The sequence below is a fragment of the Ahaetulla prasina genome, chromosome 1 (genome assembly GCF_028640845.1).
Source record: "Ahaetulla prasina isolate Xishuangbanna chromosome 1, ASM2864084v1, whole genome shotgun sequence".
Classification (NCBI taxonomy): Eukaryota; Metazoa; Chordata; class Lepidosauria; order Squamata; family Colubridae; genus Ahaetulla; species Ahaetulla prasina.
Genome location: NC_080539.1, coordinates 224,266,121 through 224,282,771, shown reverse-complemented (window position 1 = coordinate 224,282,771; position 16,651 = coordinate 224,266,121). Strand labels below are relative to the sequence as shown.

The window sequence follows — 16,651 nt, the reverse complement described above, 5'->3', positions numbered from 1 at the left end:
TGTATTTTGGTTTTGATTTTTCTGGAAGATAGTGAGCTTTGAACATTGTCTTTAGTTTTCAGAGGAAAATATTTTGATAGGTTATGTAAATATTATTGTCAGTAAAGCATATTCAAATAATGAGCAATAAGTTATAACTTTGTGAATGTTATAAAGATCACCTATGAGCTGAATCTTTACTAGTTTTTTTAAAAAGCATGAGAAAGTCTGGTTTAATTTTGATGTTTTTTATTCAAAAGTTTTCAAAAGAAATAAAACAGAAAAAAGCTAACAATCTAATCAAATTTACAGTTCAAAAATGTCTTTTGGCATTTAACAACAAGTCCTAGGAAACAAAATGACAGAGTTATCTTGAACCGGACAAATAAGTTACCACTGGCAAGTTTGTGGCACTAGTAAAACAAAAATAAAAAATTAACTCTCTTGATCATATAGATATCTCTATGAAAATCTTTTTTTTCAATCTGTACAAAAGGTCTTTCTTCATAAATTATTTTTTTATAATTTAATGGCTGTCTACTATGTGATGTTTAAGTAATCGATTATTTTTTTTTATGTACAGAGGATACATTTTGCAAATCTTACGCAGATAATGAGTATGGCACTTAGTTCAGATTTTCCACAGCATCTATTCCTCCCACTAACCCAGTCTTTCTCAAACTTGGCAAATTTAAGATTTGTGGATCTCAACTTCCAGAATCCCACATCCAGTTATGACTGGGGAATTGTGATAGTTGAAGTCCACACATTTTAAAGTTGCCAAGTTTGAGAAACACTGTTTTAACTCAATGTTTAGCTAATTGAAAGAGAAGATCAAGTGGTAAATAACTCTTCTTCTTTTTTGGAAACAAGCCACCTCCAAGGAACAAGATGCAAAGGAATCTGAACTCTGACAAAGCAGTCAATTCAAGGGAGCATAGAACCAATAATACCACAACTTTTTTTCTTTAAAAAAATAAAAAAATAGAAAACAAAAACAAAACGTATTTCTTATGTCTATGTAATTTATTAGAATCTATACTTCTCAGAGCAGCATTGACTTTTGAAACTATGAAATGTCACTGACATCTGTACTTGAATACTCACATAAAATTTAAAAACTAAAAAGGAAAACAAAAAGTGAAAAGAAGAATTGCTTAGGCCTAGCTCCTGAGCTAGGGTGATTTGGTCTGTGGTAACAGGGAGGGCCAGCAACCTGTCCCATTAGAAAAAGAAATAAGCCTTGAGGTAGATAACTGATCATACACAGTTGACCAGACAAGTACACAGTTTTGGAAGACAACTTAATTTACACATGCGATCATAATAAAAACGAGCTTTTAAGAGCAGTGAGTTTTTATCTAATACATTAAAAAGTACAAATAACAGTGTATTTGTGAAATCAGGAATTTCATAGTTTCAAAATTATTTTTTTCTTCTTTTCTTTACACTGAACACTTGTAGTGATGATGTAAAGCGTGGCACTGCTTGGATCCAAGTCTTCCTTCATGCTTTTTGTTTGTTTTGTTTTGTTTGTGTCCATACATCAATTAAAAATTATAAAACCTAAATGCAAATGTACAAAAAAAGGCACATTCTTCTAACCGCAAACTGGTCCGGCAAAAAGAAAAAAATAATAAAAAATAAAAGAGTACAGAAGACATAAACTGCTGAGACAATTCAGAATTATTGGTTACTGGCTCTTTTGTTCTTTGGTAAAGTTACCTTTAAAAAGTGCCAAGTCTTTATTTACCTAATATAGAGAGCGAGTACCCAATCTCATTCGTTTTCTACTTAAATCTCAGCTTATATTTTGAAAAAAGTCTTTTAGCTTTTGCCTTTGCTGTAAAAGCAAATGCTTCTATTTGCTAGGTCTCAGTACAGCATTGTTCTTAAGCATTATCATTACTAGAAAGGACAGAAACATTCGGCAGATACCCTCCCCCTCCCCCACCCAAACTCCCCCACCCTACAACTAAAAACATAATTAGCTTCTGGAAAAAAAGGCAAAAAGTTTTTTTTTTTTACATTGCATCATACAGCAGAGTTCCTAACTAGCAGAGGAAAACTAATTGGCATAAGGCCTTACAAACGATTTATTCTATTAAAATTTCCCCAGTCAGAAAAATGTGTTTCACACAAAACATTTCCCTATTCCCCAATCTTGCATTTCACAACCTTACATTATTATGTGAGGAAAAAAAAATCATTAAAAACACTTACTACACATTTTTAAAAAGCCAGATTTTTCAGCAATTTTTATCGACTACCTCTTAAAAGCCCTATCCTGCTGTTTTACAAGGCATAATAGACCAGCTTTGGTCAAAAGCATTCTACACCATTAGTTTGGACTACGTACTGAAACAGCTACAGCATTAAAAGAGTTAAGGCAAATTGGAATTGATAGAAAAAAGATGAGACACTTCAGACTACTTTTAAAGAAAACAAAAACTGAAAGCTATGAAAACAGACCCTACAATTGCAACACTGCACTAGAGCGAGACTCACACAGCAAGCACAGAACATCAGCATGGATGTTTTACTAATTTAAACTTCAAAAAAAATTATACATTTTTTTTAAAAGTTAAAACAAAATAAAAATAAACCAAGAGACGGATTCTGTCATGCACATGGATGTGTCTCCATTTTGAGCTGTGCGTGACCGGAATTATTTTTAAGGGTTTTTTTTTCCTTTTTTTTCTTTTTTCTTTTTTTTGCGTCATAACACTTGATAAAAAATTTCTTACTAAAATAAACCTGTTTGTGGGGGGAGGGGGAAGGGAACAGCTACTAGGATGAATTTTAAGATCTTTTTTTTTCTTTTTCTTTATGCACCTTATAGAACTTATAGCAAAAATAGTTTCAGTTGATTTCATTATAAATAACGTTTTCAAGAACCTGTGCAAAACTGTCAATAATTTCTAAAGCACAATTGATCAGTAAAATCCATGATTGTTTCAGCCTTTGCATCCTTCTCTAGGCAAGGTCACCACCAACATACCTGAAAAAAATTAAAAAAGAATAAAAATGCATTTCATTCCCAAATACTCATTCCTAATAACTAGCCTGCTGTAGGAATTTACTGAGGTCATAAACCTAAAGGGAGAAAATCTTCTGTGTGGAGCTTAGTTGACACCTTGCCAGTGGTGGGTTTCTACTGGTTCGGGTGAATTAGTAGTGGTGGCAGCGGGAGGCTCTGCCCACCTGCCTGGACGTCATCATGGATGCTCTGTACATGCGCAGAAGCACCATGTGCGAGTAAAGTGAGCGTGCACACACATGCGCTCACAGTTCCGAAGTGGTAGCGAAGATAAGTGAAAACCACTACTGCACCTTGCCCAAAGGTATGTATGAATGAAGGGCAATGAACATGCTATTGTTTATTTGAAGGAAGTATATCAGTTTAAACAAGGGCTTATTACTGGTTTACAAAGTACACCTGTGAAGTGACATGATATGCCAAAAAAGAATATGCTTTTGGTAGTTTCCCTGGATTATTTTCCATTTCTTTTTGAGCCATTTCCAGGCCTTTATAACACATTTCACAGAGACAAGAATGACTAAAAAATAACTCTCAAATTGGTGAAATAAGCCATGATCTAGTGGATGCATGTAATCTACATTTGATATTGCCAGTTCTAAATAGATGTGAGATCTGATAACGATATCTCATATTATTATGCGGACAAAACAGAAGCATTGAGCTTCTTTTTCCCAAATATTCTACATTTCAGGTAGAAGGCAAGACATCTTGCAAAATTAAATCATAATACTTAGGATAATTCTTGGATGTATTTTCCTAAAAAGTTAATTGGAAGGCAAGTTAAAAATCCAAGGAAATTCTCAAATTCAAATATCAAAAGTTGGCTTTATAAGAATGAGTCTCCATTTCTAGATATTCCAGAGATCAGTATCCTAAGCAACCTAATAAAAATTTGCTACAAGAAATGTATTTTTCTATAATCAACAGAACGAAACTTTTTTGACAAGTTCATGGACAATTTTTGTTATTTTATTGTAGGAACTGAGAAAACATTCATGGTACCAAATTCAGCATTATTTCACACTGGCTTCATAAAATTATTAGCATTAGCATTTCTTTCTATTTTGGGATGAGAAAATATTTTTTATACTTTTGAAGAAATATGATAACAATTTTACCTCACAATTACTTGTTTTGCTGATAAGTGTATGGAGAATGGTCACTGGATGTTTCTACTGTAACTTGCTGCTGACCACTGGCCTCCTGTTAAAAAAAAATCACCAGCTATAGTATGAAAGGTATTCTAATTATTTCTTCAAATTGAGTTATGGAGCATATTTTATAAGAAAATATATCAAGACAGTTTCTAAAATTTGCGACATCATATACAGTTAGTCCTCAATCTAAAACAGTTCTTTTAATGACCCTTCAAAGTCACAATGACACTGAAAAAAAGTGACTTATGACTAATGACTATTTTTCACACTTATGACCATTGCAGCATCCCTTGGTCATATATCAAAATCCAGACAAGTGACTCATATTTATAACAGTTGCAGTGTGCCAGGATCATGTGATCAACTTTTGTGACTTTCTGACAAGTAAAGCCAATGGAGAAGCCAGATTCACTTAACAATTGTGTTACTAATTTAACAATTACAGAGATTCACTTAACAACTGTAGCAAGAAGGGTCGTAAAATGAGGCAAAACTTACTTAACAAATGTCTTGCTTAGCAACAGATATTTTGGGCTCAATTGTGGTTGTAAATCAAGGACTACCTGTAATATTATGTATAACAGCTGGGCATTTTTCTTAAAGACACTGCATTGGTTCTCTACAAAGACTGCATGAAAGCACATCAACAAACACACACACACACACACACACACTCTTACCATAGTTTTTTTTATCCCACTCTATTAATCAAATTCTTAAGAAGGCATATGTAGAATTTTCATTTTAGTTGTCAAATTTAGGCACCACCCATCTCACTCAGAGTAACTCAAGGCAATGTACAATTAAAAACATAAACACCTAAATACCATTTAAAAATATGATGCATCAATAAGAGTAGCAAAAACAACAACAACCAAGAATTCACACCAATAATATAGTAAAGATTTTCTCACCTCAACTGGAACAGCTGCAGTGGGAACATGTGTATACTGGGGAATATAAGCTCCTTGCATAGCTGTTGTGGCAGGCATGTACTACAAAAAAGGCAGAAAATATATTCAGTTCAATGGAGCACAGACAAACATGTTAGCATCTTTAAATATAAGCATATTCAAGCATGTTACTATCTGAGATATAAAGCCCAATAAATATTATGTGTACCACAACTTGCTTGGAAGAGTTCTCTTCTGTTTTTGCTTAGCCATGATTCATAATCATAGTTGAAATGGCAAACCATGATTAATGTAGGTTTAATAATTCAAAAAACGAAAACATAAAACCATAATGTATTTGAAAGTAGATACAGCTTTCATCCAAATGTGTTATGGAGAGGATCGAGTAATGTAGAAAACTTGTTATAACTTATTTAGATAAACTATGATGAATTTAGCCAGTGAAGATATTTATTTATTCATTTAGAAAATTTATATGGCCATCCAATTCATTGCCTGTGACTCTATAGGCAGCTTACAGTGCTGTGGTAGTACAGTGGTTAGAATGCAAGCTAATTCTGCTGACTGACGACTACTAGCAGTTCGATTCTCACCGGCTCAAGGTTGACTCAGCTTTCCATCCTTCCGAGGTGGGTAAAATGAGGACCCAGATTGTTGAGAGCAATATGCTGACTCTGTAAACTGCTTAAAGAGGGCTGCAAATCACTATGAAGCAGTATATAAGTCTAAATGCTCTTGTTATTACAGAAAAAGAATGCATGCTCTCAGATTATTAAAAAAATACACGTAGTCCTTCACTTAACAACAGTTTGCTTAGTGACCGCTCAAAATTACAACAGCATTGAAAAAAGTGATTTATGATCATTTTTTATAGTTATGACCTTTGCAGTAGTCCCACAATCATGTAATCAAAATTCCGATGCCTGGCAACTGATTCATATTTTTGACCTTTGCTGTGTCCCAGGGTCATGTGCTCACCTTTTGTGACCTTCTGACGAGGAAAGGCAATGGGGAAGCCAGATTCACTTAACAACCAGGTTATTAACTTATCCACTGCAGTGATTCACTTAATAACTGTGACAAGTAAAGTCGTAAAATGGAGCAACACTCACTTAACAAATGTCTCACTTAATAACAGAAATTATGGGTTCACTTGTGGTCATAAACCGAGAACTACCTGTAGAAGTGTGGTTATAGGTTTTTTTTGCTTTAATATCATGGAGAAAAAAATAAAGTGTTTCCAAAATCGTTTTAACCAAGTCACTGGCAACAATGTTTTCTATTTTTTCTTTGTAAGACATTTCATCTAGCAATGCCAGTTCTTGTTGGCAGATAAGAGATGAATAAATCATAGTAGATTCAAGAGCTCATTCAAAATGCATGTTGACACTACTAGTATCGAGCTGTTAAGATCATGTATTTTGGAGAAATTGTTGTGGTCCACCAACAGCTGGCAGAGCCAGCAGCAGAGTCAGACAGTGAGGAGGCTGGGGAGGACCATGGGCCAGACCTAGATTCTGGGGAAGGCCCAGATGAGAGCTCTGCGTCAGAGGCAGAGATGGGGCCAGGGCCATCTGGGAGTTATGCACAGATTCTGCAGCCTCCAGAGGTGGACAGCAGAGAGGCAGAAGAAGAGGAGGAGCCTGTTCCTAGTGCACGCATGCGAAGAGCTGCCAGAAGGCAAGAGCAGCTAAAGCAAAAAGGACAACTTGGGAGTAAGGCCAGGAGATGACTGGCCCCTCCCATAAGACTTAAAACAGCAGCAACGGCTCTTGGGCTCTTTGTAGAAAAGCAACGTTGCTACATTGATTTCTAGTCGGCATCTCTTGTTTCTGAACTTCATGTGGCTTTGCCAAGAAAAGCCTTTGGCAGGGTGCCAAAGAAGACAAAGGTTTGGGGTAAGGCTGAAGGACTTTTTCTGAAGAATTTGTTTTGGCATTAATTTGGACTAAGCTGAATGTGAAGTAATTCTCAGCTTTTCTAATAAACTACATTTGTTTAGGACTGATCGTGTCTGGTAATAACTACTTTGGCCTATGTCACAACAGAAATATGGCTAGAAAAGCAGCTACATTCACCTTTCAAATCTGCTAATGTCCATGTTTCTCTCTCAAAAAAAATTACAATGGTAAACTTTGGGGATTTTATGAATGAACAGGGTTTCTATTCTTACCAGGTAGTAAAAATGTCATAAAACAGAAATTTAACTTTTACAGTAGTTATTAACTGGAGTCTATTGGAATTGGCTACGTACTGTTCCAGTGCTGCCCAATGAAAGGTGGCTCATCTGTTGGGTCAGTGGACTTATCATTGACGCCGGCTGCAAAGACATGGTGTGCTCCATGGAAGGAGTTAATACAGCCCCCTATCGGAATGAAAGAGACAGGTTTAAAACACTTCCTAATGTGGATTTTTCATTCTCTTCTAGAACGGTTGCACATGTACGACGTTTTTAGAAAATAAAAGGTTTTGGGTCAGGATTGTTTCAGTAAGATACATTTTGAACTTGGGCCAGTCATTCTCTCTTAGCCCAACTCACCTCACAGGGTTGTCATTGTGTGGAAAATAGGAGAAGGAAGGTGAGTTGTATATGTTCTTGCCTTGAATTATTTGCGCAAATAATAAAGGTAGGATACAAACAAAAGAAATAAAGAAATTTAAAATCTTTATTGAAACGGCACACCTGGTTTTTGAAATGACTGGTTGAGAAAACAGATGCTAGAAGATGAACATTATGAAATTCATATAATTATGAAATTGTTGTTCATTGCAAGATTATCACAATTTAAGTGTAAGTATGTGGGATTCTACTGAATGCTATAGAAGGGGGAATATTCCAATTCCTCAGCCATAGGAAAATGTCACCTTTATGGCATTTCCTGAGTGTTTTCTAACCTATAAAGAGCCATTTTTCCCTAGGTAAAACATATGGATCTTGTTACTGCAATAGTTGGGAATTCCATTTTTTGCACAAACTCCAGTTCTCCCCTCTCCTTAAACAAAAAACAAAATAGATGTTATGGTCACTGGCTCCATTTCACTGGTGAAGCTCTCTAGGAGGAAAAATGTTCCCAGAAACCTCTGTCTGTCCAGTACAGAATTGGAAGGGACCATCTAAGCCAAGTAACTCTTGCAGCATGCAGGAAACAAGATGCTGGATTAAATGGAATGTTAGTCTAATCCAGTATGGTTAGTCTGTTCTATATGTAAGAATATTTCTGGTCAAGTTATTTTACCAGGGCAATTAGTGAAGTATTTATAATGGGCTCCATATATGGCTGTACAGATATCATCCAGCCCCAAATATAGACTTCAAGTTTCTCTAAACTAAATTGAGTGGGAGAAGTGAGCACAATACATTTCCCAAGTGAACTCCTAAGCTTCAGAAGTAATAGATCTAGCATTTCCTGTCAGGAACTGTGTATCTAAAGATATGGGCATATACGCACATACACCTGTTTGTGCATCTATATATGCATTTATAGCTATCCCCAAGTTAGTGCCTTTCAGGTATATGATAACCCATAATAAATTCCTCTAGTATCTTCCAGGCAGTATACAGGACTCATAGGTTTTCATCCCAGTTTTACAGCTTTCCATCTTTGCTTCCCATTTACAGCTATTTATTTTGTTTCAACAGAGGTGGATAGAATTGATCCAACAGTCACTTGGTTGTTTAGATGAGAGGGCTTAAGAATAAGATGAAATTTATCAATAGTGATGGATTGTATAATGTTATATTAGATTGATGCCCGACTCCCAGCAACTCTGGATGGTTGTTTAGTGTATGCAGTAGGTTGTGCCTGCTATATAATATAGCTATACGGGTTTATATAGTCCAGCTCTGACTATATAAACCCATAAAAATAGGAACAATTCCCATTCTCCCCATTCCAATTCAAAGAGTGAAGTCAGAGCAACATTAAGAGAAATGGTGCATGCTTACAGGATGCTGCATTATATATGGTTGAGGCTGCATCCAGGAGGGACTCTGCACCTGGAAAATAAAACAAAAACTACTTTTAACAAATTTGTATTAATTATGACTAGCTTACAGAATGTTCAGTGCATCGTCAACTATGTAGCTTCCAATAATGCTAAATTCACAAATATTGTTGGATGACAGCTTCATCCTAAATTTGCACTGCACTTGACCATCTTCTGAAGCCTCAAGGCTGGGAAGTAGGCTTCAGTTGATTTATATGTTGGCTGCAAGAGGTGAAAATTCCAGAGCCAATATAGGACAACCTGGAAGACTGTGTTAATTCACATTACCCTTCACTTAGAAGACACCATAATTCCCTCCACCCAAAATGTATTTGTGCAGTACCTTCAAATGCTACAAATGATTAAGCTGTAAATAATTCCTCCCTTTTTCAAACCATAAGCAGAAAGCTAAATACCAGCAATCCTGATCTGACATTGCAAGAGTACAGGATGTGATCTCCTCAGCAGAGTTTTCACAGACACCAAGCCGAGGAAGGGGTCTGGCTAAGCAGTAACATCTGTTTCCTTCTTTTTTTTTTTAAGACCAATTGGGATTTACAGTAGAGGAGGTTATTTCTTGAGCCTGAGCGTTGTCAAACTCAGACTGCAGTTAACTTAAAAGTTCATTGTAAATATGACTTTATTTGGGATGAATACTCTGGATGAAAGGAACAGTTAATAGAGCTTAATCAGACAAAGATAGAACTGATAAGAATCATCCGGGCATTTTGAGAGAGAAAAAATCTTGAAAGGTTTCTACCTAAAATAAATCTGCTGCCCATGAATGTCTTAATTCTATAATGTCTGCTAGGTGTTGATACCTCAATTTTCTTTTTCAGTGAACTGTAAAACGCCATACTGAAAGATTCAGAATGTCAAGTTCCACAGGTTCATTATCTTGTTTGGATAAACATGGGGTACAAATTATGTTTTTGGCCTTTATGAACATGTAGTGCATACACACAGCAGGCTGTAAAGAAAAGCAATTCCACAACCACCTTTTTATTCTCTGCATACACATGTATTTATCTTAAAGTCTAGTTCTGAATGAGGGAGAACCAGAACCATTTATCCACACTCCTTGCTCAAAAGCTCCACCTGGAGGAGGACTCAAGAAGTAGCAGCCAGTGAAGTCTGCAAAAGCTATTAACCCCTCCCCCCACTTCAGTAGAATGTGGGATTGATTTCCCCGAGCCTTCCTCCCAAGCACACTGGGCATTCGCCAATCAATACCCTGAACAGAGCCACGGGACTGGGCAGGGATCCCACGGTGGCTGTAACAGTTCCTTTGCCGTTAATCAAGCCAATTTCACTCTCTGATGGCAAGAGGAGAAGGCGGTTGTTTAGCCATTCTCAGTAACACTGTTTTTGTTTTCTTCTTTCTTTCCCTCTTTTAAACCAGTGAAGCTAGCACAGTCTCTGGAGTCTGATCTTACACAACGTTCTCAAGAGAGATGTGGGATTAAAGAAAGTATGAGATTGCTCACTATCTTCCTCAGCCCTGAAGAAGGTTCCTTGGGTTTATCTCCCAATGTTTTGTGAGATCCTGCACTAAATAGAAAGGAAGTAAACAGGAGATCTACTTGAAGGCTTACAAAATAATCTTACAAACACTCCAGGGATCTTTCCTATAAAATGTACTAACATACAATTTTAGGGAGTCTTTACTCTCATAGTGAGTAAGCAAGCTTTTTGGGGGCAGGCCTGTTCTCTTTCAGCAAATCTGTTAAACAATCTGAGGTTTGCAAGGTTCCCTCAAACACAGTGCATTATTTCTATTTTAGCAATATTTTAAGTGACAGAAGCTTTAATGCCCCCCTGCTCCACCTATCAATTTCTATACCACAGGGAGTCGAGTGGTTTACTCAGAAATTTTTGTGGAATTTATACTAAAGCTATTCAATGTAATACTGCATTACCTTCGGCATTCTACACCAGCTTTCCTCAACCTGTTTATCTTCCAGATGGATAATCTTTAATTTCTAGAGCTCTTATCAATGGGCTTTGAGGGAATTTGAGAACTGAGGGCTTCTCATCTAGTTATGCTCAGATTTGGTAAGGCGTGATACAGATGAGCCACTTTGCAAAGAAAACATAATTCTACTGTTAATTCTGCTAACCTTGAAATACACACCTGGTATGTAGAAACTGGAGAAGCTATATATGGCGTGATAGATGTTTGAGTGATCATTCTGTTTGTTGCAATACTGTATGGTGAGGGGTAAAATCTAGAAAATACATATATCTTCATTATTAACTTTTTAAAAGATACAGGAAAAGCAACTGCATTTATTAAGTGCTTAATTTACATACCCGTTTTGTAAAGCAGCTGTAGTTGGATCGTAAGTGAGTGTCATCCCAGCCTTTAGGAAAAGGAGCAATTAATCATCAATAAGCAATGGTTAGTAACCCAACTGAAACATTAACCCATCTCTTTGAATTAAAAAAAATGATACAATGACAGCAAAGAGGAGTATTTCAAGAAATGTTTTCATAATTGATATACAAAAAGTAAAGTATTTAGGAGTTCCAGTACTTATTCAATGAAACACAGAGTTCCAATGAAAACATATTTTCACGTTAATTTATCTTTGGCACTCAGCCGCATATCCCCCAATGACAGTATTTGCAATGCACCATTGCACTGCCCTGACTTTCCACAAGCATGCTTTGAAAGCCCAATGCAAATCTCAGCTACTGTATCTCTTGTTATTTACCAAACTTTTCAGGATATGCTGACTCATGATAGAAATGTGCTCATATAACCATGTGCCAGAATGTAGCTGAGCTGTTAAACCACACAATATGGACTGCACATGTGTGCAAGGAAAGAGGGTATTTTCAAGAATAGCAATAGTTGGAGCTCCTTCCCTTGAGGCACCAACTCACTAAAATACTAAGAGCCTTCAAATGTTTATGAAACTTTGGAGGTGTGTGTCAATGCCCCTTGCTTTTCTGATCTGACTTGGAGGCTATTTTGCTTCACAGTGCTGTGATTAGGTTACGGTTTGATTCGATTAAAAGGTATTTGATCGCCATTTCCTCCCTTTGCTGACGTGCAATTTCGATTCTATTGCATTTTGTTTATTGTTCTTATTGATTCGACTCTTAGTCACAAAGCTGTAGACCGTTTTCAACAAAATTAAAAGTAAAACAAAACATTCCTAAAAAAGGATTGCAAATTTCAATGTTTATATTATCAAGAAGGCAAACAGCACAGAATTGTAAAACCCTATTGCACAATACAGAGGGATGACAAAGCAAGGTACTATTGATTACTTTCTTAATCTACACACACATAAACATTAAAAGGTTGAAATGAGAACTTACAAGTCTCACCTCGCCTTCTCTGTGCCATGCTCTTCCATTTTGTATATATTTGTTCTGATTCTGTCTCTTTTTTTGTCCTCCATCCGCAAACTTGCACAACAAAGGTTCTGTAGGAGCTAAACAAAATCCCTTAGGATTAATTTAATGTACCAGTCTCTGGGATTACAAAATGATATATATTCTTCCCATCATTTGAAAAGGTCTTACTGCCATCTTATTTAGCTTAATTATCTAGATCAGCAACCTAGTATATACAAATGTGTGCAGATTATTGAATTAATAGGACTATTATCTTTACATCCAGCCAAGTCAGTAAGACAGATATAGAGTAACAGGTAGTCCTTGACGTACAACCTTAACTGATCCTGGAATTATTAATTTGAGGCACACTCCCATAAACAGAAATAATTTCTGGCCTCTTTTGTGGCAGTTGTTAAGTGAATATACTGATCATTAAGTGAATATATTCATGTGAATGGGTAGAAACCAGCAAAAACATAGCAAATCATAGTGACAAGAATGTAGAACATCATGGCCTATTGTAGAGCTGACCCATCCCACAGGCATTCATGTGACTATAGGGAGGAGAAGAGACAATTTATGATGGCCAAGGTGCTGTATAGCCCCCTTTCTGTGGCTGTGGAACTTCAAAGTCATAAAATAGTCATAAAACAACCAGTCATTAAGTGAGGACTCTCTGTAGGAGAATGCTTATTTCAACTCAGTACATTTTCAACTACCGATTTTCCCCTTTCTGTTTATTGTACAATTGTACATTATATAACGATAAAGGTAGACATATACAGTACACTAATAGAGGATTTATTCAATGGCACAGAGAAATGCTCTAGACCAGAGGTTCTCAACCTGTGGTCCATGGACCTCTGGAGGGACTCCGATGTCATCACAGTGAGTCCACAAAGGCTTGAAGAAATGTTACAATTTAAATCTTGAGTTAAGTCTTGGTGGTCTGTGGCCATGGTCCGTGGCCACAAAAGGAGGTTCGTGGTGAAGAAAATGTTGAGAACCACTGGTTTAGTGCATTCATGTTAGAATTTTTCTCATTCGTTTTAAGGCAGGACTCATTAAGACAGAAGTTGTCTAGCTTCATATTCAATACAAACTTTTCTAGCTTTTATTGAATTTACCCTTTTGAAAACAGACAGGCATATGAAAAAGAGAAAAAAATGAAAAAAAAAATGAGAAAGTTTGTGGAATCTGGATTCAGCAAGTATAAGCCCGTAATATTTACTCTGTCATAAGTCTCACTGAATTCAACAGCTCCTGTTGCTACTATATATGTATTCACAGGATACTGCTATGCTGAAACAGAATCTTTCTAGTGCAACTGTTTTTGTTTTATTCTTCTTGCAAAAAGGAAAAAAATCATTATAATCAACCTGCATTACATCCCAGTGAATTCAGCAGTTCTTAATCCAAAGAAAGCATGTTTATAGGTTCTAGTCCTGCTTAGTCAACATGCTCCTTTCATTCCCCTCTAAACACAGATGATACACTGCAGGTCTTCCCTATTCGTAGAAATTCTGCATCAGTTGAGGTACAGGTAGTCCCTGATTTACATCCACAATTGAGCCCAAAATTTCTGTTGCTAAGCAAGACAGTTATTAAGTGAGTGGCGCCCTATTTTATAACCTTATTGCCACAGTTGTTAAGCAAATCGCTGCAGTTGTTACATGGTCATTAAACAAATCCAGCTTCCCCACTGAGTGCTTGTCAGAAGCTCACAAAAGAAGATCACATCATGGGATACTGCAACCATCATACATACATGCCAATTGCCAAGTGCCTGAATTTTGATCATGTGACCCACAGGGATGCTGCAATGGTCCTAAATATGAAAAACAGTCATAAATCACTTTTTTCAGTGCCATTGTAACTTCGAACAATCGCTACATGAACGCTTGTAAGTCAAGAACTACCTGTCTCTGATTTTTCATCATACTCATCTGTATGGAGAATCTTAATGGATAGAGGATGCACTGCAGCTTTAAATGTTCACACATTCACAGTCTACACAAGGAGACTGTGTATGTACAGAGACTCTCTACGCAACAAGGGCCAGGCAGAATAAGTGTCCTCTTACTGACAGCAGCCTTCTTTTTTCTTGATTGGCAATAATACTGCATTTCCTATTCAGTATCTTCCTCCATTACAATAAATTCTCCACACACCACATTTTACTGTTATTTGGAGGAAACCCACTTCCCTTTCTTTTGAAAAAAAATATGTCAATAAGATATAGCTATGCACTGAATATACCATAAGGAAGGCTGAGCATCAAAGAATTGAGGCCTTTGAACTCTGGTGCTGGAGAAGACTCCTGAGAGTTGCGTGGACTGCAAGGTGGTCAGTCCTAGAGGAGGTCAACCCTGACTGCTCTTTAGAAGGCCAGATCCTGAAGATGAAACTCAAATTCTTTGGCCACCTAATGAGAAGGAAGGACTCACTGGAGAAGAGCCTAATGCTGGGAATGATTGAGGGCAAAAGAAGAAGGGGACGACAGAGAACAAGGTGTCTGGATGGAGTGAATGAAGCAGTCGGCGTCAGCTTAAAGAGTCTCCAGGGAATGGTAGAGGACAGGAAGGCCTGGAGGAAAGTTGTCCATGGGATCGCGATGAGTCGGACACGACTTCACAATTAACAACAATAACATGCACTGAATACTGTTTATATAGGTGTTCTGTTGGATTATATACCCCAAATTAAAATGGTGACATTATGAAGCACTTCTATGGCATGTAATTGCTGTTTTGGCAGGCATCTAATATTTTCTTCATCCAAGAAAATAGAGAGAATCTTGCAGAATTAATCGTGAGCATGAAATAGTGTAAGTAAATTCTGCAGATCTTAATTCTATTTGTGTTCTCTAACAGCTCAAACAACCTCAGGGGGATCCAGCTGTATTCAAAGATTCCCACCTACACAGTGTTCTAGTAGCTAGGATTCCTGCTGAAAAGAATATTCCAAGATAAATTACATTCACACCTACATGGTTTGAGGACAAATCCATCCATCCATCCATCCATCCATCCATCCATCCATCCATCCATCCATCCATCCATCCATCCATCCATCCATCCATTTCTGCCCTTTAAATCAAAATTACAAAGACAACAACGGATGGAAACTAATCAAAGAGGGATCCAACCTGTAACTAAGGTGGAATTTCCTGATAGTGAGAATAATTAGCCAGTGGAACATCTTGCCTTTAGAAATTGTGGGTGTTTCATCACTGGAGGCTTTTAAAGAGAGACTGGACAGCCACTTTCTGAAATGATATAGGGTAGGAGTAGAAGGTTGGACTAGAAGATTTCCAAAGTCCCTTTCAATTCTGATATTCTATGTTTTACGAGATTGTAATATGTAACATGTTTACTATAAACTGACATTTTTATCTAACTTCATAAACATGGTCAATGGCTAAGGATTCTAAGAAATTCTATTATAAAAAATCTAGTGAGTGGGGGAAGGTTGCTTTAAGCTCTGAAAGACCGAATCTTGATAAAGCTTTAATTTTTAAGTACTTCTGTATGGGAAGATAGAATGATGAATGAATACCTGAAAATAGTCTGCAAATGTAATTTGAACTGTAAAGTTCATGTTAAGAGAAATGTATCAGCTAGAAACATGATGGGTGGAAGCTGGCAGATTAAAAAAAAAAAGGTCCTTTTTGGCAGTGACACTATATATATGGAATTTCTTTCCCCCAGGAGATGCAATTAGCTTTCTTCCTGTTGACTTTTACGTGGGCTTTTAGTGGCTCCATTTTTCTTCAGATTTTATCATAGAATGGCTGACTGAACAGAACTATTTTGACTAAAACACAGCTGTTCCTCCCTTCCCTTGTAATACACTTAATGACTCCATAGAAGCACTACCATAAAGTCAGTTGTTAATACTTTCAGCTAATAATATTTTTCCTGCTTCACTGATTTTCTGCAAACAACATCCCATAGACTATATAAATCCTGTCTCGAAATATAATATGAATGATGTAAACCATAAGCTTGAAAATTCTGGGATGTCTGATCATCCCAACCACTCCAGCTGCCATTTTGCATTAACAATGCAATAAATTTGTATTTCACATGGTGCTTTGAATTGAATGCTATTTATAATGATAGGACATGTTGTAGAGGGAATTACTGCTTTACTATACATTTCTACAGTGAACAATGCTAAAATTGTTCTGAACAATTGTTTTGTTGTTTGAGATTTCT

At 36.7% G+C, this 16,651-nt stretch overlaps 1 protein-coding gene across 7 annotated transcripts in view; it reads right to left on the bottom strand.

The window, feature by feature from the left end:
- Positions 1 to 211: 211 nt before the first annotated feature.
- The window catches only part of RBMS1 (RNA binding motif single stranded interacting protein 1), a 145,280-nt gene continuing 128,840 nt past the window's right edge, over positions 212 to 16,651 (bottom strand). For 5 of the 7 annotated variants that reach the window (XM_058191803.1, XM_058191776.1, XM_058191786.1 and 2 more), the window contains 8 exons: positions 12,411 to 12,526; positions 11,394 to 11,443; positions 11,215 to 11,308; positions 9,040 to 9,090; positions 7,348 to 7,458; positions 5,094 to 5,174; positions 4,141 to 4,225; positions 212 to 2,980 (listed from right to left, as the gene is read on the bottom strand). In XM_058191803.1, the coding sequence (XP_058047786.1) occupies positions 4,148 to 4,225; positions 5,094 to 5,174; positions 7,348 to 7,458; positions 9,040 to 9,090; positions 11,215 to 11,308; positions 11,394 to 11,443; positions 12,411 to 12,526 (581 nt within the window). In that variant the 3' untranslated portion in view covers positions 212 to 2,980; positions 4,141 to 4,147. The remainder of the gene's footprint in view (positions 2,981 to 4,140; positions 4,226 to 5,093; positions 5,175 to 7,347; positions 7,459 to 9,039; positions 9,091 to 11,214; positions 11,309 to 11,393; positions 11,444 to 12,410; positions 12,527 to 16,651) is intronic. The other 2 variants (XM_058191795.1, XM_058191763.1) reach the window with 1 other exon arrangement.